Source organism: Polypterus senegalus, chromosome 8 (assembly GCF_016835505.1).
Source record: "Polypterus senegalus isolate Bchr_013 chromosome 8, ASM1683550v1, whole genome shotgun sequence".
Lineage (NCBI taxonomy): Eukaryota > Metazoa > Chordata > Cladistia > Polypteriformes > Polypteridae > Polypterus > Polypterus senegalus.
Window position 1 is genome coordinate 80,564,101 of NC_053161.1, and position 25,737 is coordinate 80,589,837.

General features: G+C 36.8%; 1 protein-coding gene across 2 annotated transcripts in view; it reads left to right on the top strand.

Moving 5' to 3' along the window:
* Positions 1-24,509, top strand: part of prkcq (protein kinase C, theta) — a 108,919-nt gene extending 84,410 nt beyond the window's left edge. For both annotated transcript variants that reach the window (XM_039761327.1, XM_039761328.1), the window contains exons 13-19: positions 3,096-3,269; positions 5,256-5,347; positions 11,186-11,248; positions 11,471-11,609; positions 13,990-14,178; positions 14,639-14,767; positions 21,146-24,509. In XM_039761327.1, the coding sequence (XP_039617261.1) occupies positions 3,096-3,269; positions 5,256-5,347; positions 11,186-11,248; positions 11,471-11,609; positions 13,990-14,178; positions 14,639-14,767; positions 21,146-21,304 (945 nt within the window). In that variant the 3' untranslated portion in view covers positions 21,305-24,509. The remainder of the gene's footprint in view (positions 1-3,095; positions 3,270-5,255; positions 5,348-11,185; positions 11,249-11,470; positions 11,610-13,989; positions 14,179-14,638; positions 14,768-21,145) is intronic.
* The last annotated feature ends 1,228 nt before the right edge of the window (positions 24,510-25,737 follow it).

The window sequence follows — 25,737 nt, forward strand, 5'->3', positions numbered from 1 at the left end:
CCAATTCATATTCTCACACAGGGCACAAGGTAACAGATTCCTCTACTTTCCCAACTGCTTGAGCCAATCCATGCCAGCATTGAGCCCTGGCACCCATTCCACGCTCTCCTCAAATAATCAGAACAATTTCTCTTTCGCTTTCTTTCTCTCTCGGGTCTGGTCCACTAATGCTACAATATGTTTAGCTTTGGTAAGCTTGTTTGGTCTACAGCTATTTTTAGAACAGTTTTAGAAGTGGCCAGACTAATGCAAAAGAATATAAAATGAGGACCAGAAATAACAATTAAAAATTATTAATCATAAATTTAACAGATCTAACATTTCATTTTACTGTTCATCAATATTATAATTGAGTGGGAAGTTATTGTTGCAGAAAGGTCCACTAATATTTGGTTAACTGTTTCCTTCCTTAAAAAATGAATACAAAAAAGGCTAAAGACAGAAGAAAGTTATCAAAACTGCAGTCTGAGACCCTGAATAGAGACCCTCATGTGCCATTAAGTGGGCTCTGGCTTTACAATGACTTGTATACATTTGTGAGTTATTGCCCTCTCTTTTGGTCTGAAATTGTATGTAATTCGGGAGTTATTTTTCTTCTCCTTTTGATCTGAATTTACATGTATCCATATAGTTTTTGTAAATTAAAATTATGCATTTTTATATGATATCAAAACTCACTAATGTTTTTACATTAAAACATATGTTTTTAAAAAATAATTTGGCATACATAAGAAAATGAAAAGACATAGAAGTGAAGAAATATCACATTTAGCATTGCCTAGTAAGAATTTAGCATTTAATAAAAATATTTTGGTATTTTGAAGCATTTCAATTCTTGGAGGTGGTACATCATGAAAAATAGTGAGAAGCCCCAATCTAGACATTAGAGTAGAGTGGCATCAGTATGAACTTAGAAAATCAACTAAGGTATGGCTTTTTCACATGAAGTGAGATTTTCAGTGGACTCAGAAATATGTTGTAGGACCATTACTCTTTAGATATAGTGAACTACTGTTGATATTTGCAGTAGTATTGACATTAGTGAAATTACAAATACAAAAAAGCAGGAAAACTCTCCAAAAATAGCGTGCAAACACTTGGAAACATCAGTTTAACATAGTCAGGTTTACTTGAAGGGTATTGATTCATGCTTTTGGGATTGACTGTGCCTTCCACTCTAAACTGGACAAACAGGATCGATCTTGGAATTTATGGATATGCTGTATTAGTAGCAATATTTAGCGCCATATACAGAATAATTTAAACTGAACTGAATGTGCCATCCACCTTATCTATATTAAAACACATTACTTACGTCCACTCACATGCCCTTAAACAGTTCACATTAAGCTGATGTTTATTTGCAGTGTACCTGTAATTTTAATTTTTTAATCTCCTACATACCATACCTGAACTACTGTGGTGCTGAAGTGTCACCCATTGCATGGCTGCACTCGGGTCCTAATCTTGGGGTTTCCTGAGTTGATTTGTCATGTGGTGGGTGTGGCAATGCGCTGTATCAGTGTGTTTTCCTAACCTACATTTGATGCATACTTAATCAAATGTGTACAATAAATCTGCATGTTTATGTTTATCATGACATGTCAGCAGTAAATGGGTGCACATAGTTAAGATGATTTATGTCTAGAAGACAAGCTTCTCCATTTTTGAAAATCTTGTTAAGCAGATGTTAAATCTTAGGTGATGATATCCTCAGCTGTGTTTATAAATTTAATTGTCACACTACTCTCTAGTCTTTCTTCATTATAATCTTTAAGAAGTAATTAGTCTACTAATTCTACAGTAAAATAACACCCATATTGAGTCTCTTCCTACAAGGACAATAGAAAGCTTCCTAACTTCATAAGAAAGAGATCAGGTTCTGCATGTACCTCTAGCTAATTTTTTGCCTAGGCAGTCCATAAGTTGTGGATAGGTAAGGGTCACTCTGTTGCTTCTGGGCCATCTTCCATTTAATGAAGGGTCTTATTTTCTATAATAGGTCAGTCCTTCCATACTCAGTGTTATTCACTGGTCAACAACTATTTGCTGCTTAATAATATATGAAAGAAACTTGCCCAGGACTGTTTTGGTCCAGGATTTTTGCTAACTGGTATTTGTTATTAAATCAGTCTTCATGAAAATGAAACAAATCTAATTTAAAAACAGCACATATTCACAGAGTACCAGGCAATGTCTATAAGTATGGTCTGTAAGTTTGAGTAAGATGAAGTAATCAGTTGCGTGTTATTTCATAATGCTGCCTTTTTTCGACTGAAATCACACATAGAAGACACAGAAGGTACAAATCAGCCCCAAGTGCCAGCATGGAACACCCAGCTTTGTGGCAACTTTTCTTAACATGTAACTTCACATTCACATAGTGTGGCCAAATCCCCGCAGAATTCAGTGTAGTTAAGGTTTTCTGAGGTTTCCTGCAGTCTTTTTTGTACTTACCATAGCACGGCCTAGACTTTTTTTTTTTGCTTTTCATTTGTTGACATCTTCTCGGTCAAGCTTGATCCAGTTTGGAAATACAGAAATTTAGTAAATCAAATGTTAAATACAGCCTCTTTTTTGCATGTTTCTTATGTAGTGAAAATCCTTAATTTTTTTCAAACTGTGTTACAAGCTGTAATGTTTTTAGTTCTATAAAAATGTAATACAATGGCACTAAATGAGTTCCATAAGCATATACCTGATTCAGAGGTTGGCAACAAAAATTCTGTAAAATTTCATGAGGATTAATTATCCTCCAGCAGGAAACATCAAATCAAAATTTTTGTCTGTGCCATAACCTCTAGGATAAAGTGTTAGAATTGAAGATTCAGATCTACCTACTGACCAAATTTGGTGGTCCAGATTCCCACCATTAAAAGAAATTATAGTAATTAATGTATTGTCACATTTACTTGTATCATCATTTTCATGCTAAGTGCTTGAAAGCTTCCACATGAGTGACTGCATATAAAATAAAAATATATTTTACGCAGGAACAAAAGGGGCCAACTCATGTTGGAGGTATAGTTAAATGTACACGTAATCGATCAAGCATTACTGTATTTTGATCTAGTGTTTGGTTTGTAATACTGCAGGTCTTTCTTGCTGAGCTGAAATCCACGAGCCAGTTTTTTGCTGTGAAAGCCTTGAAGAAAGATGTGGTGCTGATGGATGATGATGTTGAATGTACGATGGTAGAAAAGAGGGTGCTGTCTCTTGCATGGGAGCATCCATTTCTTACCCATTTGTATTGTACATTTCAAACCAAGGTAGGTGCTTCAGTAAAAATCAAATTATTACTTGTTTAAGTAAAACCTTTTCGATAGAAAGTTGTTTGAATTTTTTTTATAGTTGACAGATAGTAAACTTGCACCATGTATTGTACTGTATGTTGATTTGTTATGTTCATATTCATTCTGTATTCATAGACTCCACATGTATGTGTTAAAAGGTAATTTTATAATACCTCCATTAATGAACTTTGGCTGCTATGAAGAGCCATAAAGTTAAAAGGAAAAGCATGCCAGAACTCTGTGTTCGAATGTGAGACTCCAACATACCTAATATGGCCATTAGCGTGCTCTTTGTGATAAAGGATAAATCAAAAAGTATACAAAGGGCATTTGTTAAAATTAATATAACTATTTTATGTAAAGCACATAGTGCATAATGTTTGAAAAGTTTTCTTATTCCTCCACTAACGCAACACATTAGCACTGCTTTCTTCAAAACTGCTGTCTCTTTTTAATTAAAGAGTCCAAACAATGTGTGCAGAGATTTAATGGTTAGTATTTATACAATGTCTAACAGTTGCTACCCAACTTACAAAATCTACTTGAGCAGCATTCATGTGAACAGCTGATATCAATGGGTCTGGCATCCTGATCATTCTCTGTCAGTCACATGTGGTCAGCTATTTCTAAATATATCTGTCCACACTTTGGTGCAAGAAGGCGTAGTCATGATATGTTGGTAATGATCTTCTATAAATTTTATACCTTTAGCCTCCAAAATGGAATCACTGCTGTTCTTAGATAACTGTGCCAAAGTATCCTTGTTGACCCTGCCGCTGAAGATAGACATCTATGTGAACGAACAAGGAAAAATGTGGTTCAGTTGTGATGAAGCTTGTAACTTTATAGTTGTGTGTAAATTGTTTTATCACTATTGGCATGTTGTTCATCCTGTCACCAGCCAAAATCGCTTTCTACACTCTATTTGTGCTGTTTTGTTTTAATAGCTTCTGACTGCAAAACAGTTTGTTGAATCAAAAATCACATATTGTTATCAAGTGAAATTGAATCCAGACAGGTTTGCTTCACTAGTGGCCATGTAATTTCATTTTAGTACTGTCAGAAATTCAGTCAATCAACTCCAGAGAAATTTTAGAAATTTGTGGAAAAGAAAATAAAAATGCCACAGAATGGATTGTCTTAGTGAAAATATGTATTAAATGCTTACCTTTTATGGATAGACGTCGTATCACAGAAGGGTATTTCTTGCGTATTGAAACAAACACAGAAAGAAATATCTGCAAATGAGCCAATCACAACAAAAGATTCCAACACTTTTGACCCAACTTGTATACTGAGCATCACCTTCTGTGGTTTGAGAACAATTTAAGTTTTTCTTTTCTTGCCTGTTTGTTGCTACTCTTCAGTGTAATAAGCACAATGTTTACTGTAAGATTATTCAGTGCAGTTTAATTTTCTTGTCCTGTACAGTACTGACATTTTTGTTAATATATGGGAATCATTTACTCATGAAGCTAACCCTATGAACAAATCCTCTTGGTTTTTTTCTTTAATTATTAGAGAAATGAAATTCGGAAAATAGTATCATAGCCATATTTCAGCATAAATAGAAAAATGAATTAAAAGGAAACAAAGACATGAAAAAAACTGTTATACTTTTAAAACAGAGTGACATCTTTATCTTTTAAAAAGCTTGAAAAATTAATACAGTAGCAAATATTTGGTCCACCTTCTTTACTAAAATATTACTTTAAACAATGAATATTTAACATTCTGCTAATTTTCTGTTATTGTTTGTCTTTAGTGCAACCTTCATTTATTTGAAATGCTTTTTTTCCTTTTCTGCATATTTACTTGTCATGCATATTAGAAGTGAAATGTTTAGTTATGTCTTTGTGTTATTGTTTTTTTATACTTTCACATAGTTATAAAGAAAAGAAAATGGAAAATAAAGTCAGCACTTTAAGTATTAATTTATTTTTGCATTACTTTCTTTTACAGGAAAACTTATTTTTTGTGATGGAATATTTGAATGGTGGTGACCTCATGTTCCACATTCAGAGCTGCAGCAAATTTGATTTACCCAGAGCTACGTAAGGCACTCAAATTATGTGTGTTTTTAACATATGATTTTTTCTTTCTTGGAAATGCTAGAATTGACGTAATGTAACTGAAAGGGTTAGGGTTAGGGTTAGGGTCTAAGCATGACACTGTCTATACTGATTCTTTATTCATTTGCTCCACAATATTTTTATTTGCAATGTCCTGTCTTCTTTTAAATCTTTTGAGTTTATGAGGCATAAAAGTAAAACTGTTAACAACTAAAATTAAATTTAACAAAGCAGTTGATAAATATAGCAGCCCTTTTTCAACCCATAGCTAACAATGAAACAAGGACAATCTAAACAATAATGGGCTATTCACACCAGGTTTACTTTTTGAACAGGTGCAAAAACTATATATGACAAAAGAAAAAAATATTGAAATTCCATGGGAGGGCAAAGAATTTAACATACAGTCTATGGCCAAATATTTGTGAACCACCATCACACCAGTATAAGCTTGATGGACATCCCATTCCTAAACCATGGGCATTAATATGGAGTAAATGTGGCTGTAAAAAACAGCCCAAATCATTATCCCTTATCCACCAAAGTTTATAGTAGAAAGGTAGCGTTCTCCTGACACCCAAACCCAGATTCATCATTCACACTGCCAGGTAATGGAGTGTGGTTCATCGCTCCAGATAACATGTTTCCACTGTTCCAGAGTCCAATAGCAGAGTGCTTTACACCTCTACAGCTAATTCAATGCATTGCACATGTGATCTTAGGCTTGTATGCAACTGCTTTGATATGGAAACTTATTCCATGAAACTCCTGACACACAGTTATTGTGCTGATGTTGCTTCCAGAGACAGTTTGCAACTCAGTTGTGAGTGTTGCAACAGAGAATAGGCCATTTTTTCACGTTATGTACTTAAGCACTTAGCTGGCCTGCTCTGTGAGTTTCTGTGGTCTGCCACTTCATGGCTGAGCTGTTGTTGCATCTAAATGCTTCAATTTTTTACTAACATCACGTACAGTTGACTGGGGCAGATCTAGCAGAACAGAAATTTCACATACTGACTTGTGTCAAAGGTGGCATCCTGTTACAAGGTCACTATAAAGTTACTGAGCTCCTGAGTATGACATTGTGTGTCAATGGAGATTGCGTGCCTATGTTCTTGATTTTTTTGCACTTGTTAGTGATGGGTATAGCTGAAACTCCTGAGCTCAGTCATTTAGAAGGTTGTCCATATACTTTTAGCGATACAGTGTAGCTGTCTCCCAGTATTTTGCACTACAAATTAAAACTCCCTTTATGGTATATTTGAATTACTTTGGGCATGGTTGAACTTAGTCTTTGATCAGCAGTTAGAGCCGTGAATTTTCTTGAATTTGTCTGTATGGCTTTTCCCCAAGTTAGAATTTTGACATTTTATTCTCATTTTTCAGTGCAGACCTCAAGTCTGCCAAGTAGGTAGAGTTCCGGCACACCATAGGTTTTCAGTTGGATTTAAGTCTGGGCTCTTGGCAGGGCCGTTTTACATTTTTTACCTGCTTTGTTTAAGCCAATCTTTTGTAGTTTTTGAGCAGTGTTTTGGGTCATTGTCCTGGTAGAAAGTGAATCATTGCCCTAAATACACATCTCTGCCTGGCTGAAACTGGTTCTCCTCTGGGATTTGGCTTTGTCCATCTTCATGATAGCAGAGTTGATCTGATCTGTTGTTTTAGTTATAAAATCTCTTGAAGTCAGTGATGTTTATTGTGTGATCATACAACTTAGCATAGGTGTTAACACATTTAGTGTGATCTTTAAAAAAAATAGAATATGTGATTAGTAGTCCATGGTGCAGTGCAGGTTTTAAAATAAATAATGATGCCCTGAGAGCATGTAGGCTGAGGATGGGTGCGGGTGTGCCCATGATGGCGCTGCTCTGGGGTTGATTACAGTGCTTGGCTGATCATGTAAATGTGAGTGGACAACTCAGGTGCCTCATTCACACCTCAGAGTAGGTAGAGAGTCACATCTGAACCTGATCAGGCCGCATAAAGGACCCTGCATGACAGAGGGAAGGGGGAGAGAACAAAAGAGAGAAGAAACAAGAACAGAATGGAATGGAGGGTAAAAGGAAAGAAGAACAGAGAAAGAAAGGGAGAACGACAGGCAGGATCAGGAGAGCCTATGCAGAGAGGAATGGAGGCAGGAGGTCTGCAGTGAGCTTTAGTTCAGCCTGGGACTGAAGAAGGGGCGCTCCTATTGAGCAATGCTCGGGAGTAGGAATGGCCCATTATGTGGTGTCTCCCACAGACGCTAAAGAACTGGCGGTGAGAGACGTGTGTGGCACGGCACAGCGCCCCATGGATGCTGAAGGCCTGGCAATGGGGACCCGAGTCAGGAATTTTGGGTTGACTGCAACTTTCAGTTGAGTGTCTCCTCTGCTGCAAGATCCTGTGTGGGATAAGCAAAGAGAAGATGTTGGTTTAAGAAGGAAGCATTGGGGCTTATTTTTATATGGAAGTACAGTCTCTGGATTTTAATCTCGTTTTACTGGGTTTATATATTTGGATTTTTAACCTTCATGTTCACCTTGGTTTTATTGGATTATTTATTTATTGACTATTTAGTAAAGATCATTTGTTACACTGCATTTTTATGTAATTTCTTGTTATTGTTCTTTTGGTTTTAATAAAAGCACTGAGCACTTTTAGCACCAAGCCTTTGCTGCATGTATGTGCCCTCATTTACCAAGCTCATCTCGGTTCAAAACTATCTATGGTTGTGACAAGAAAGTGGAGCTGGCCGCACCATCATAGAATTAACTCTTCCAGTTTGGGCTGATCGAACTGTGTCTATGTAGGTTCTTTTCTGGAACTCCAGATTTCTGCCACATCCCACAAACATACAGATTAGGTAAATTTTTGCCTTCAGTTGTCCCAGCAGGATGAGTGGGGGTATATTCTTAAGTATGCCCTGTGATAAGCTGGCATCCTGTCCAAAGCTGATCAACACATTCCTAGGATTGGTCCCTATAGTCTTGTACTAGTGACTGGGAGCCCGATCAAATCAGGCTACAAATTCCATGTTTGTGAAATCCATACTTTCTCTGCAAAGAATTATTTGTTTTTTTAAGTCTTTGAAATGATTTTGTTATCATGGCACTGATTTGTGCTTAAAATAGACCTTTTCACCCAATGTAATGAAGAGCTTCCTGTTTAAATGGGGCTGCGAGACGTGAACTCAGCTCTTCGGCGCACCTCATTTGATTTTTCAAAACAAACCGCATTTTATGACTCTAATCAGAGTCTGAGTAATAATTATATTGCTGTGGTCATTTTAGATCTGAGATCGCCTAAAATTTAAACAATGACCGTTGTTAATACCCAGCCGTTATTACTCAGTTTGCCAATAGATGTCAGAAGGACGTATGCCAAAACCGAACTGCTCAAAGATAGATTTCGACGTACCAAGCAAATGGCGATACGTTCTAAATTACTTACGGTTCCGGAGCTGTCGAAGGGTTTAAGTCAGTCGACAATGTTAGTCCTGGAAAGTACGCCCCACTAAAGCAACATTCCAAAAACTTACTGTTATCTGCTCGAACCAACATCGCCTTACTATACTCGGCCGTCCAGCGGCGTCACTGTAGCATTTGAACATTCTTAGCCAATCATGCAATACTGCGTCTGCGTTTGCCAAGTTATTTTCTAACTACAGAGGCAGAGTCCCATTCCATGGTTCTAACTTGTATTGAGTCGAGGTATTGGAGCGAAGACCATACATACGGGGTATTGACGCGAACACCATACATACGGATAGCATCAAATTATATATAACAATTTGAATAAACAAGTTTAGAAAATAGATGAATAGAAAAAGTAGGTTTCGGTGCAGAGCATCAAACCCCATGTTGTAAAGGTGAGATTAAATTCCGTACTTCTTGATTGCATTCATTGACTACTAATAAACAATCCTTTTGCTAAATAGCATTTTCTTCTTTAAGAAGGACTTCAGGTAACCAGTGAGGTTCCATGCTTCACAGCTTTGACATACTCCTGATCCTGGCTCTTTTTATCTCTTGTATAATAAATGATGCATTCTATTTATACCTCAACAAAATGCTGATAAGTCATACAGCAGTGGTGTAAGGTCCATGTTGTTTGTGTATTCAAGCTTGTCAATATTATGTACTGCACCTGATTTAATAACAGCTTTAGCAAGGTTCAATAAACCAAATTAATTTACCTAGGTTTGCAGATGGATTAAGACCAGACCTTGGTTTTATTGAACCATCCCACCTTTTTCAGTCTATTATGAATAAACCCTGGGCGTCCCACAATTTACAGCAGCTTTATGACAAATGCTGAAGATTTTTCTCATGTAAGATGGCATGTTTTCTGTCAAATTGTCCATGTAACCTTTATGTTTTAACTGGATTTTATATTGCTGAGCTCCATTATAAACTTATTGAATACTATCTGGTACTTTTCCTAAACATATTTTACAGTACATTCATTCAGTGCCTGCAAAAAATTCCTCAATTTACCCTTCCATTTTCATATGCTTTTATTCCATTTCACAGTCATAAGAACAGAAAAATGTTACACAAATCAATCCAATAAAGTCCATAATCAATTGTGAATCTTAGTCAAGTGTAATCTTAGTCATCCACCTAGTTAGAGGACTCAGTTCTCCCTTTTTAAGGCCATAGAGAACTGGCATCTATCTTGGCAGCACTTTGCACATGAAACCAAGTAAAGTGAGTGAGATCCCAGTTATCATAGGCCACACTTGCATCTACACCCATACTTAGTTGTATTAGTTTTAGTAATAAGATTAACATATACATATTTTGAGTGCAAGAAGAGGCTGCAGTAGCCAGAAGAAATGTGTACAGACACAGCAAGGACATAAATTCTACATGAACAGGGACTTGCCCAGAAAAAGAACCCAAAAACACTGAGCTGTATGACAATATTTCTGACCTTTCACCACCTTAGCCAATCTACAATATTAACAAAAAAATCTAAATAACATACCAAAGGTCAAGTAATTGGTGGCAAGAAAGAGGAAAGATGTAAAAAAAAAAAAATTCCAGCATAACACAAATTGAGAAGAAAAGCAAACCCCTAGTGACCTACAGCTGTGACAAAATATCCTAGTCAGGGTCATGAGAGTTATTCTTTTGCTTAAAAATCAATAGAATCAATTTTTTAGTTGTACATTTTAATGAGGGAGAAAAGCATTGAAGAAACATTATTAATTCCTGATTGTCCTTACATTGAACCTCACTTATCTAAAGTAATAAAGTAATTGTATGATAGTAGATGGGGAATGCTGGGCAAAAACACAAATACATTTGCAGATGGCTTGGTTTAATATTTAACTGATCATGCCTCTGTTCAAGAACAACTTCTCATTTTTTATTTTAAAATAATTTGTATTATTCATCCAGTTTTTGAATGGTTTGCTGCAGATTACCACTTTAAAATGTCCTTCCATAAACTATGCTGCAAAGCACTAACATTTGGACCAGAGCAAAATCAGGCTTAGCGCCTGCTGCATTTTTAGATAAGCTGTTGATCAGTTGATGTGAGTATTTGATGGAAGGTTTTTTTTTTTTCTAAGTAACAAATAAAGGTTTGATTCAATATTAAAATTAAATTAAGGGACATCACTAGTTGCCCATCTAGTAGATAAGTCAAAGAGCTGCAATCTTTATGAGAGTTTATGAGCCACTAATTTGAAGTGTAGGTCCTAATTGTTGTCCCAGCTTTTACTGGACATTGTATGTGTATTGTGCCCAGAATCACTTTTATCCAGATATCATTTTAACTCATTTCTGCCAAAGTAATGTACGCTTTTTATTTTTATGTATTTTCTCTCAGGTTTTATGCTGCAGAAATTGTTTGTGGCCTCCAGTTTCTTCATTCAAAAGGCATAATATACAGGTATATTTCCCATGAGCATTGCTTGTAGCAAACACGTGCTTCTCTAACAGGAGGCATTCCTGAACTAAGCTGTTAAGATCTACTGTGTTTAAAACTGTAGGCCTTGTCTTGCTGATGTAATTTATCAATGGCAGCAAGCAGTGGTCTTACTGAAACATTGTTTTACCAATGCTAGTGGCTGTTTGAGTTTACATCTACTGTTTCTTCTTCTTTTTTCAAAAGAGACCTAAAACTAGATAATGTGCTATTAGACAGAGATGGCCACATAAAGATAGCAGATTTTGGAATGTGTAAGGAGAACATGTTTGAAGAAGCCAAGACTTGCACTTTTTGTGGAACACCAGACTACATCGCTCCTGAGGTGTGTGCTGATTGTACTCCTTTAATACTAACCACCTTTCTGGAACCATGTGATTTTTATAGAAATCGACTGTCAACGATATACAGACAAACATGGTTACAGTGGCAAAATATGACCCATCTTATGAAAGTATTTACTTTATTTTTGCTAAGGGAACTGTTTTGTTTTTGCCGTAACAATTGTCTGTTTTTTATATCAATTTTTAATTTTATTTTGATTTTATTATTGTTTAATTCTGAGGTCAACATTTGTTTTCAACCAATCTAAATATGAATATATTTTTTCTTTATAACCTTTTCTTTAAAAGTGTAGGCAGAATGGTGGCTCTGAGGCTAGGGATCTATGCCAGAAATTGGTAGGTTGCTGGCTCGAATCCCGTAAATGCCAGAAGCCATTCCACTCTGTGATGTCCTTGAGCAAAGCCCTTAACCTGCAATTGTATGACATTAATCTGTATCCAGCCCTGCAAGCAAGTCCTCCATCTTGCAGGAGAAACTTGGGGGTCGGTGGCAGGAATGGCACTTCAGCCACCATAAAAAAAAAAAAAAAACTTACACTGTTCTAGTGTGGTGCTGAGGTGTCACTTGTTGCTTGGCTGTGTTCAGGTCCTACTTAGGGATCCTGAAGTAGTTTGTCATGCAGGGGGAGCAGCAATGTGCTGTATCGGTGCAAGTTCCCATCCTCCTCCTTCTTTAACAGTGTTGCTGCATTAATCCGTTTACTGGTTGTGTTTTTATTTGCATCATTCAACTTCTCTTTGTTTGAGTTGGCTTATATATTAAATTCTCAACTGTTTGTTTGTATATCTTTTTTATTGTTTGTCTTTTCAAGTATGTACATTTTCATATTTGGTTGATTTTTATTTACTTTTTACTTTAAATCTATGTATTATAATTTTTGACTCATTATTGTTTCCCTGTTGATATATATCCTTTTTTGTCATATTCTTTCCAGGCACATTATTCTGACTGTTTGATCCCTGACTGATTTCAGAGCACTGTGCACCTTTACAAATCTAATATAAAAACTCAAAACACAAATACGTAAAATAAACATGCTTATAAAGTACATACAAATCATTGCATTAAATATTGTTTGTCTTTAATATAATTTATGTTTATAAAACACCTCAAATTAACTTACATTTATAAATAGTCTATAATAAGATAATATCAGTGGGAAATGAAGAATATAACATAACATTCTCAGACCTTCTGAATCCAGTTCAAGGTTGTGGGAGGCTGGTGCCTATCCTGGAAGCACTGGGCACAAATCAGAAAGCAGGTCTGGTTAGGTTACTAGGCCATCACAGGTCCCAGACACACATGCACTCAATAGGCCTTTTCACAATTATCATAAAACAACCACAGCTTTGGTACGTGGGAGGAAAACCAGAGTATCCAGAAAAAAAACAGATCTATGGAAGTTATCACATTGCAAGCACACATCGGCAACTCCGGCAAATGCATCCCCAATTCAATGATGCCCCTCTAGTGATCACATGCGCACTCTAAAGTGTCCTTTCAATAGCAAAAGGGGTAATTTTATCCAAATGTCACAAGTGTCTGGTGCCACTGCCTCCTAAGAATGCTCATTAGAGTCGTTTGTGGCTGTAGATTGGCCTAGTATGGGAATGCACTTGGTAAGGCCCTGCAACAGAACAAGTCTTACATTCAGTAAGTAAAGGCCATGACCATGAATTAAAAAAGCAAGTTTATGAAGTGCAATTATAGTCATAGTTTACCTTGACCCTAATTTCAAAGAATTAATGAAATAGTTCATAATTTTCAGTTTTACACATCAGTTGTTTTATACCTAGTAAATGAAAGTGTAATATTATACAACTGTACTGAAAAAGCTTGAAAATGCATTGTGTCTTAATCTTTGTATAAATACCTTAGGTATATATTCTTCAAGGGGGCAGCACGGTGGCGCAGTGGTAGCGCTGCTGCCTTGCAGTTAGGAGACTCAGGTTTGCTTCCCGGGTCCTCCCTGCGTGGAGTTTGCATGTTCTCCCCGTGTCTGCGTGGGTTTCCTCCCACAGTCCAAAGACGTGCAGGTTAGGTGGATTGGCGATTCTAAATTGGCCCTAGTGTGTGCTTGGTGTGTGTGTCCTGCGGTGGGTTGGCACCCTGCCCGGGATTGGTTCCTGCCTTGTGCCCTGTGTTGGCTGTGATTGGCTCCAGCAGACCCCCGTGACCCTGTGTTCGGATTCAGCAGGTTGGAAAATGGATTGATGGATATATTCTTCAAGGAATTTGTTGTTGGTCTTGAATTAGATATATATTTCTATGCAAGAATGGATTTTTTGAACATAAATCTTTAAGCTGGATGTTTTGTATTACATTCCTTTAGCTCTGCTTTCCCCATTTCTGTGCAGATTTTGCTTGGACAAAAATATGGATATTCTGTTGACTGGTGGTCCTTTGGAGTCCTGCTGTATGAAATGCTAATAGGTCAATCACCTTTCCATGGAAATGATGAAGAGGAGTTGTTTCAGTCCATCCGAACAGATGACCCTTTCTACCCCCGTGCTCTCCCTAAAGACTGCAAAGATATTCTTGTCAAAGTAAGAAGTGATAAGCAAGAGGGAATACAGAATTGATCATTACTCTAAATTACTTAATAGTATCTTCTAAAGAAATAAGACAACAAAATAAATGCATGTTTTCAATTTTGTTGTCTTCAAATAATTAGGTAATGCCTCAAGAGGATCTGATGATTCTGTATGGTTGCATTGAATGATTTATGATTAACAGACGCTCCTATGTAAGGAACACAGTGTGCTAAATCTAAGTTATTACTGCAGATCCCACTTAACTCCTTTTAACCTATTGGCCTCATTAATACTTGCAACAGGATAAATTGATTTTAATTTAGGCAATCAATTATATGGAAGTTGTTTGCTGTATATTTGCTATAGCTGTCACTTATTTCTTGTTCTTCTCTCAGCTGAAATTGTAATACTGTATTGGTATAAATTAACTAAAGTGAGCTTTGCTTTTCTAATTGTGATATTTTGATTTTAGCTGTTTGTGAGAGAACCTGAGCAGAGGCTTGGAATAAGGGGGACAATTCGCCAGCATGCATTCTTCCGAACCATCAACTGGCAAGCTCTGGAAAACAGGGAAATTGAGCCACCTTTCAAACCTTGTGTGGTAAGATAATCAGTGTAAGAAAATGCAGCTGCAAAAGGGAAAAACATAGCTGGAGGTTATTTTAATGCAGAAAAAACATAAATTGAACATTATGAATGCAATTTGAGCCTTCACACCATCTAAAGAAAGCTTAACCACCAGAAATAAATGTATCTAGATTGTTTTTTAATTTTTTTTTCAGCATGGAATTAACCTTCAGCTATATTTGTTTTCTCTAGGATATGCAGTCTGCAATACAAATAGCTAATTAGAATCCCAAAACAAGCAAATAAAAATTACACCTGCTCATACATTTAAGTCTTTCTTCTTTTTTGGTGTTTGTTTAGTCCCTTGTGCATGCAAAGAGGAAAGGAAACTAATCTCAAAACACCCACATATGTTTGACATTCATTAGTGGCTGTGACTGCTTGCCTGTCAAATACACCACTTAATCTCTTGGTTTTATTTAAATGTGGTCACACATCATATAAGTATATACACACAAGACAGTGGCCAGGCTGGGGTGCAAGCGAATAGATAGATAGAGAGATAGATAGAGAGATAGATAGAGAGATAGATAGATAGATAGATAGATAGATAGATAGATTTTATTTTTTAGATTATATAGAAGATTTGCATCTCTAATTTTGAAATTTGTAGACTCAAAACTAAATGCTTTTACTGTCCATACATAAACAGATTAAAAATTTCAACACTCTTATTTTCGCAAGATGCATGGGAGTTTTTCATAGGTGACAGCTTTCTATTCATGAGATTATTTGAGTTGAACAGTATTTAATTTGGTATTGCAGTACATGTAAAACTAACAGGATGGTTACTAAAATACACTGTCCCATAGCAGCTTAAATGTTTTTATAAGCTGCTGTAAACAAAAGCCCCTATACCAACAAACAGCATTTTTGTATATTTTGCTGAAATATACGGAGCAGTCCTTCTCTGAAACACAATAAATTATGACTGTTAGGTGAAAGTCTTTCAAGGCCATTTTATTCGAAACGATCAAAGCGTGAAAGAAGACATTATTAGCTAGAAGCATTATAAGATAGTGGTCAGGCTGCACACAATGCACTTCTTTTATAAATTCTTAAAATAAGCAATGGCATCTTTTGATGACTTTGGATGTTGTCTGCATTAAAGGCTTTCAGGATATTTCTTCTGCCACCAGATTTTATAGTAACAGTAACTGCACCCTAAAACAAACCCATTTTATTGGCTGCCTGTTCTCATATTTGTTTATATTCCAAAATGTTGCAAAATATAAATTTATTTTCAAAAAGTGATGAATACAAGCTTTCAAGTGTCCTAGCTACCTTTATATGTAGCAAGATCAAAGAAGAGAAAAGGTCTAGTATTACCAGGAAGGTTGAATGTGTCAGATATCCTGGGAGTTTAAAGGCACCATCTCTGACATTTACCAAGGTAAGGTCAATGCAGACCCAGTAGGACACAGCCACTGATCTTTTGCTTAAAATGGTGAAAGGAAATCAAAGATGACTGCATTCTGTTAACAGCATTAAACAAACCACAGATGATATTAAAAGAGGATTTTTTTTTCTAAGACTAAGTAAAATATACTTCAAATATACAATCAGCACTATATTCCAACTGTGGTGGGCTGGCGCCCTGCCCGGTGTTTGTTTCCTGCCTTGCGCCCTGTGTTGGCTGGGATTGGCTCCAGCAGACCCCCGTGACCCTGTAGTTAGGATATAGCAGGTTGGATAATGGATGGATGGACTATACTCCAAACATTTATATTCCATTTTAAAATAAATCCACCCCAACATCTCTCCTCTTTACAGTGTGAAGTACAAGCCCAAAATGAAGTAATTACTCAAATACAATGAAACATAAAAGAGGATAAAGAGAGTTCCAGCATGTTTGTTTTAGAACAGCATTAATGAATTCTTAAAATAATATGAAATACTGTTTTCTACATTTTTATAAAAGACATCCATTCAGTTATGGAGTATGGGTTACAGTACTTTCAACTGAGAAAAATAAGACTAAAAGCAAACAATATATTGTAAACTATCAGAATAAATGTTTTATTGCAGAATGTTATTCCATCTGATGCCACTCCATATAGTAACAGAGGATTAGGAGTAATACAAGACGATCTTACGATAAACTCTGTTCCTTCAAAGTATTCAGAGTATGATCTTTGTGTAGGTCATTCCTAAAACTTAAGACTTTATCAATGACTTAATAATAACTTTGTACATAATTCAGGTCTGGTTGTGGGTACATTTTGGATGATTTTACTAGAGAGAGGTGTGTGCTAAGTATATTTTTTAGCTGAATTACACCATTATTTGCACAAATTGATAAGGAATGTATCTTGTTGACGGCTTAATTCTTTTCCTTACCTGAGATTTTAATTGAGAGGTTCCATTCACAACATTACCTAATATAATATAAGGTTCCACTCTTTGAAATAAGCTAATAGACTATGGGAAAATACTGGTTCAAAAGATGTGTACACCTGATTTACACAGAAGTTTCTATAGGCCCAAATACCTATTGACCTTCCATGAATTAAACACTATATAGGTTAATGATGTCTGGAATATTTGATTATATGAGGGTTACTTATGAATGAATGTTTAAATGATTTTTTTGCTAACCCAAGCAAGGAATGATATAAGACAGTGTGACATACCCTTCCCTGGAGCAAGAGAACATTTCAGAGTGTTTTTAATTTGTTGGTAAGACCAGCTCTGAAAATTACAGAAGAGGAATCCAGCATATATTCTTGCTCTTGCTCTCATTATACAAATATTACCTAATTATTTTAACAGTTTCCTTTGTTTTCTGCGTAATTATACCAGAAAAAAAGAGTCGTACAATCTATTACCACACTTCCAAAAGGAAGGAAATTAATGTTTTACATTACTTTGATTCTGTGGCTGCATTTATTGTCATATGTTGTCTACCTGCCATTCTTCAACATAAAATAGAAAAATCAAAAATGCTAATGCAAATATCTACACATGTATTTGCAGACTGTAATCTCAATTAAACATTTCTATTTGGGGTGGCACAGTGGTCATTACTGCTGCCCCACAGCTACAGGAGAGCCAGATCTCTTTCCCCCTTTATGCACCTGAGCCCCAGTGCGCTTGTCAATACTTATAGCTTTTGTGTGTGATAGTATGTCCTTTTGATGTTTGTATGGGGATCTTCCAGGAGCTGTATTGCCATCCTGTGGTGTATGTACATGATTTAGTCATTTGTTTTCTGTAAAACTGTACCACTGTGTGGAAGTGTAGGTCTGGGTTTGGCATTGCCATTTGATGGGTTGGAACCCCTTTCAGTTTGTGATGTGGCCTTTGACACCTACATATACTTCTGCTCCCCAAATCACTTCATTGGGTTAGCTAATCAAACAAGTTGGCTATATATACAGTATAACATAAACATCTGCCTGTTTTACATACCAAAAAACGCAGGGAATCCTAATAAAGTGATTTGGGTGCAGCTTTATTGCATTAATTATGTGTGTTATTAAAATGTGTAGTTTGTGTTGTCAACCCCTGTTTCTAAGGTTACAACAAGGCCACTGTTTTTCTGTTTGAAAGATAAAATAATATAAAACCCCGCAATAAATAATACATAACAGTAGTTCCTTTCTCCCCTTGCTGCAGTCAGAATAATTCAGCTTAGACTGAATTATTGAAACATTTGTAAGAGATACTTCCCAAACAGGTAATACATTTGAGCTCTGACAGTAACTAAAACTTTCTATAAACGTTCAGCTCACCAAGCTTCTATAAATTACCTGACTGACTAAGGAGAATGGAACACTCTCTGTGCTGAAGGTCTGCCAGGTCTGCTGTACTGTATAGCAGCAACGCGATGGCAATGACTTCAAGGCTTATTTAGTTTTAAAATAAAGTGTAAGATTGCAAGGATCCTTCTGAAGTATTTTAAGCACCCCAGAACAACCTGTTATAGTCATACATACATATATATATATGCATAATATGTAGTCACAAAATATATACATTGTGAACCGAAGGATGGCTGAGACATAAGAATGGTTGGAGTACCAACCCGGCAATTCCACGTTTAATTAAAGACAAAAACAACAAAAACTTTGTGGCACAAAAGAACAGAAATAGCACTGCTCTCTCCTCAGTATAGCTAGTTTTATTAAGAAGAGTTCTATCTCTGTCTCTCTCTCTCTGTTTCTCTCTTACTTCGGTCCAAATGACACCAATGATATGTAATCATCCAGTTTATATCTTTGGGCTTCCAATTCTTCGCATGAGAGTGGTCAGGCAGTGCCTCCTGGCAATGGCTGCACGCTGCAGAGAAAATCAGAGACGTACTTAGCAACAGTACCCTCGCTTGCCCATGGTGATGGGATTATCTGATCCCCAAGCCGAGCCCCAAACCCCAGACACAATTGCACACACTGAGTTCTTCTTCAAAATCAAATACTACAGTCCTTTCTTCTGTTTCCATTCCAGTCCATTTCCTTCCTTCAGACTTCTCCAGGTGAGCTTTGCCCTACTCCTCTCCTGACTCTGCCTCACCTGGAACTCTCTTTTTTAACCTGGGCTCAGGATTACTTCCTGTACATTAGCACTGTGACCAGGAAGCATTTAAGGATCAGGCTGGACTTTGGTCTGACATTGCAAACTGCACCCAGTAGCACCCCTGAGCATCATCAACGGACCCCAACAGGCCTGAATTCCACAACCACAATATGTTGCATCAGTCTTTAGCCTGAATTTTGACATATAGTTCCAGTGAGTATCCTGGAGTGTAGGATTCACAAAATTAACAAGCATTTCTTAAGAGCTGTTTAATGGGGTTTATGGAAACTTAAAAGAATGTGTTAAATTTATCAACTTTTTATGTAAGGTTTATCGGCAATCACATACAGCATTATGGACAACCACTTTCAAAGTTAACAGCAAAGGTTCTAAAGGTAATCCTTGGAATCAATAAATCTCTACACTTTGATAATTAAGTAGAGGCCAGAAGTCATCATCAAGTCCTTCTATGAGAACCCGGAAAACAATGAGGACGGATCATTTATGTTAGGTAGAATGTCCAGAGGGGACTGGGCGGTCTCATGTTCTGGATCCCCTGCAGATTTTATTTTTTCTCCAGCCGTCTGGAGTTTTTTTTGTTTTTTCTGTCCTTCCTGGCCATTAGACCTTACTTTTATTCTAAGTTAATGAGTTTTGTCTTAATTTAATTCTTTTTCTTCATCATGTAGAGCACTTTGAGCTGCATTATTTGTATGAAAATGTGCAATATAAATAAATGTTGTTGTTGTTGTGGATAGTTTGGCCACAGAGGTCCGCTCAACCACTCAGTAAAAGTCTTTCCCTTCTCCAGAGTAGCAGATTGGGTTTAATCCATTATCAAAAAGAAATACAGTGAACAGCTTTGTTACCAAAAGCTTTATCCATTTATTGAACCTTGTTGGCTTTTAATAGATTAGTGATTCTTATGATTTTGAAAATGTCTCTTTCCAAGTTTTCAGGGTAGAGTACCTCTTTTGCTATGATACTCTGGTTCTTGACCTGGCAAGGTCTACCAGCCTCCTAGGAGCTTCCTTTGGACTTCAGTTGCATATCCTTTTTTGTCACTTCCAGTCCTCTCCTTAAAAGAGAGAGGATCAATCTTCAGGGCATCTGGAGTCCCTTTCCCTTTCCCTCACGATTTTCCCCATGTTTCTGAGTCAGCAATCATGGTGATTCTGAGGGAACCATAATGCTAGATACACAGACATCAGGTGTGTAACCATTTATGTACAGTAGCTGCATTTTTCAATACAAGACCTTTGAACCAATTCTGAGTTTTGTGTTGATTTTACCTGGGAACTGCGATTAGCGGCGATCTCCTCCAGACAGTTTCAGAAGGTGGGGCGTTGGGAATCTGTTCTGTTTACAGGTTTGCTTAAACTATTTACGCCCATGTTAAAGGGGTCCCAAAATGAAAGTGGGAGAAGATTTAAAATGGTGGTGCACATGAACTATTAGATATAATAGCATCAAGAGGTTGTAGGTGCAAAGTATGAGAGAAGGCAGTCTTAACAAATGGTGCATACAATGTGTGGTTACGGCAGCAGAGGCAGCAAATGACTGCACGTGGAAGGAGAAAGTAAAACTGCAAAAAAAAAAAAAAGGTTTGCTAGTCACTTCACAATGGCCTCAGGATCACTTGCATGACAAATTTATCTTTTTTTTTATCTTTAGTTTTATTTCAAATGTAATGAAAATGATAACTAGATAATGTATATGCAGACTTTGTATTTGCTTGTTCTGTTGATGTATGAATATATGATAAGTCAAGCTGAATTCAAATGAGAACAATGATGTCTTATTACATTTTTTTATGTTTTTTTTTTTCTTCTTTCAGAAATCTCCAAGTGACTGTAGCAATTTTGACAAGGAGTTCCTAAATGAAAAACCCCGACTGTCTTGTGCTGACAGAACCCTTATCAACAGTGTGGATCAAACAATGTTCAATAACTTCTCATTTGTAAATCCCAAGATGGACAGGCTTAATGTCCCTTGATATCAAATGGGTTTCCTTCCAGACAGCCCACAGAATTGGTAACATGTCGGTTTTACGTGCCATTCATATCTTCAAAAAATAAGAGAGTGTTATTCCAAATATCAACTTTTCTTCTCCTGTTTTTTTTTTTTTTTTTAATATTAAGGAACCCTTTCAATTTGCAATAAAAAGGTTACAGCACTAAATGAACAGTATTGGAGTTACATTTAGAAGCAGTGATCATCTCCGTGTGTCTAAGCAAAGAAGGACGCTGATCAGGATGTTGTTCTGTCTTCTCCGTGGAGCAGATTTTTTGTGTTACGGCGTTCATTGTAATTTGTGAGATATAAAATGTTGATATTGATGGAAAGCACTTCGACTTCTGTGGTTAGACTTGAAAAGTAACTTATGTGGAGCTTCACAAACATTTTCTAAACCTTTCTGGGTTTTCCCAGACGTTTTGTAAACCTATGAGCCGAAAAAGCATTGTAAGTCCTTTATGGTCCAGATGTGTTTCTGAACAGCTCATATCATCTGATCCAGACATTCACCAGTTGAAGAACATTAATACCTCAGTGTGAAGTAGAAGACTTCTTCAAAAATGGTTTCTCTGGAAAGCCAGCATTTTAAACTTAAAACACTCATCTTAATTGAGTACAACAGAGTTAAACAAATACTGAGTTGCCTTTGTGATTCAGTGGTCTTCGAGTTACTCTAAATAAGGAAAAGGACATCTGATCATTATGGGCATCGAACGAATATCACATACTGCATGTTAACACTGAATTATGTGCGTCGTTGCTTGTGATTTGTATTGGTTTTTTTTGCCTATAGCCCTTCCGGAGTGAATTGATTTTCAATTTGAACAGTGTTTTTGTACAGTACACTTAGTGAAGACTATTAGGTATGTTTTCAAATGTTTGTGGGTAACATGGGAGCGTGTAACTGTCATTCAGGCTTTGGAGTATTGTTCTGGATGCTTATCTGTGGTGTTGTAATACTTGCTTGTATTATTATGTGGTTTCTGCTCTTAGTGAATTTCTTTTTGCTGGCATTTTATTGCAATGCTAACGACGCATTTTACCGTTCTTTCTCTTTCCAGAGCGATTTCCACATTCTGCAGAACGTCTTTTTCAGTGTCTATACCTCCCTGTTCTGTAATGATTACCATTTCCCTCCAGTTTCAAAAGCAAGGCATGCTGTGTCTGAATTTTACGTAGGAAATTAGAAGAAATGTATTGTTACCACTCCAAGGACTTAAAAAGATGCAGTATATTACATATTTTTAATAAGAAGTTTATAAGTGCGGGATTACTTAAAACACATTTGAAAAGGTGTTACAGCGTGCTGATTTTATTATGTCAAAATAATTTATAGACATCCCGTGGCATTAACTGGTGTATAGCACTTAGCACTGTGTATTGTACACGGAGGGGAAGTCAAAGGATCCTTTATCCAGATTTAATAATTATAATTGAGGTTGACAGTCTAGTAATACTAGCACAAAAAGACCCTTGAAAGCCCCTCAAGATTACAAGTATGAGTTGGAAATGTTAAACCGTTTACTTTGGCTCAGGCGCTCATCATGCAGGCTTCCCAGTGATGTCCCCGAGTCTAACGTCAATCAGTCATTCATTCCGTCTGTGCTTTATATATACAGACTTCCTTTTACGTTCACTAGTTTATAAAGTGCTGAACAGCATTAAAACATGAGGGGAATAAAACAATGTTCTGAATGTGGCAGATAGGACTCCTCAGTATGGTAGGTATAGTGTCACATGAGCATTATACGGCCTGTTGTTGTGCCCTGTGTTTGAAACTGATATGGAATTTGTGACTGAGATGACATCAATCACCTGATTGTCTTACATTTGCATAGCATGATAGTCTTGCCAGCAGTATGTATACGTGAGCAGCTCCCTCGTATGACTGATATTAAGTAATATTACAAGCACCGACACTACTTCTGCCATCTTGTGCTAGTCTTTTGCTTATTTAATGGTGCTAGTCAAAGGTCAGCCTGTGCAGTATTGGTTTCTTTAAGAACTCTGTCTTGTATGGCCTGCAGTTTTGATCGTCACCAATAAGACTTTTTGGAGGGAACAGAGGAGTTGGTCAGCCCCCTGCATTTAACTAGTCAAGGGGCTAAGGAACAAAGCCAGTGTGTCACTTAAAGGATGGATGCCGTTGAGGCAGCTCTTTAGGGATTCAGTGCCGTACTCTCCAGTTATATTCTTCCGTTCTATGAAACTAAGGTCAAAACTCTAACACAGTGTAACACAGCTACTTGTGTAAAGATTAAATCAGGTTCCAAATTCATCTGAACGCCTGTAATGGACTGGCATCCCCTCTAGGCCTGTAGCGACTGGTACCATCAGGTTAAGCATTGACGCTCACAACCCTGAACAGGATGATTTTTTGATAATTTCATTGATGACTGAATGATAATCAGAAGACTTGGGGGTCAGCCTACCTGTGATGGCTAACGTGCATTACAGTGGAAAAGAAATTAACTGTTAGGGAAGCAAAAATTCCATTTAATAACTGCATTCTGCCATTACAGTTTATACGTTTCACAGCAGTTGGATTTTGAGGTTTCTACTGCAGATCAATAATAATAATAATTTCTTATTCCACATTTTCTGTCATAAAACTACAAAATGGGCATGTAGTATTACCAATTAAAAAAGTAGCAGAGGCCTAGTAATAGATTACTAGCAGCCCTCGAAAACCGAGCAACTAAAACTCATTCCTTTTCAGGTTTTAAAATTAAATGTGTTGAATAAATTTAGTTCATACTATTTCTAGATATGAAATTTTATTGCTCATTTATCTTTTTGACTTATATTTCTGAACAGGAGCCGCACATGCTGAGTACAATACGGCTTCCTTGCTTTTTGTGCAGTTATGTACAGTAAATATCAACTGTTATTGTGTTTCATTGTATTTATTATTGGTGGAGTGTAGAACAAATGTATTTGTGATGCAAGTGTAATACCCATTGGTCACGTGTGTATTGATGTAAGTTGTGAATTAGTAAAAAGATGATGAACTTTCTTGCTACGGAGGGAACCTTATATTGCCAATGAGAAAGTGCAGTTTCACAGGACTCACATTGACGCATACACATACAATACATGTAATGTCTGGGTACAGTACACGTGTACATGTAAAACACGTGGAACTGGTCGACTTCAAAATAAAAATCTTTTTTTAATTCAATTTACTTTTATGTAATGCACTGGTCATTTACAGAGCTGTTTACACATTTACAAATATTGCACGTTTTGTAATTTCATTATAAATATACAAGCTAGAACACAGCTCAGGCAATGAAGCATTAGCAACAAATATGTGACTAAAGTCCAGTGCTCAGTATCTTAACTACTTAGGCCGTGTATTGTCTCGTATCTGAATTTAAGATTGCATCAGTTGCCTCAGGTACATTCATAAAATGTCTGACAAGGACATATCAGTGCAGAGATTGAATTTCTTTTGGAGGAGGAATAGTCCACAACTTTAATGTGTATATGGAGATGCCTGTCTGGGTGCTGGCAGTGTCACAATACGAGTAGCATGCTTTATAATACAGAAACACAGACAGTGATGAACCGCCTGCCACCTCTACATGTAGCAAAAAAGGAAATAAATGACAGCAGAGACTGGAAAAGGGTAGCATGCAGTTCTGCCATTGACATGGTGTTTCAATGCAGGGGATCTTCAGACTTCTAAAAGGAGGCAAAACGCACAGATCATAATGGGGACTTGTAAAGAAACAAACAAAGGTATGTTGACTTGATTGACGTGGATGAATGAACTATTTATTGAATGGACTACTGTTGTTATTACTTGTGGTACAAGCCAGCCACATATACATCTTCAGAATCATGGGATGTCAACAGGAACCATTCCTGCTGAGAGTCTCGGTGTATCGCAGGGCCCACTCACTCCTACAGACCACCTCCAGGTCACCAAACAACCTAACCTGCACATCTTTGTAAAACTTAGGATAACTAAATTAACTCATTACGTGTTTGGTTTTAATGTTTGGTGGACTGAAACTTCCAGCAGAAATGGTTCCTGTTGACGTTCCATGGTCCTGAAGATGTATATGTGCCTGGCTTGTACCACAATTAATAACAACCCTGACTTGGCACTGAGGTGACCAGAGGCAAACATTCTATAAAATACTAATACATATTCATACTGTTATTTAATAAGAAGTGAAGAATTGTAGGATATCAATTTTTTCACATGGAGCTTTACTGTTCAAGTCCAATACAGTGGAACCTCGAGATACGAGTTTAATTCGTTCCAGCACTGAGCTCCTATAGCGAATTTCTCGTATCTAGAACAAACTTCCCCATTGAAAATAATGGAAATCCAGTTAATCCGTTCCGCACCCCCAAAAATATCAACATAAAAATCAATTTTCCTAACAAATAACACTGATA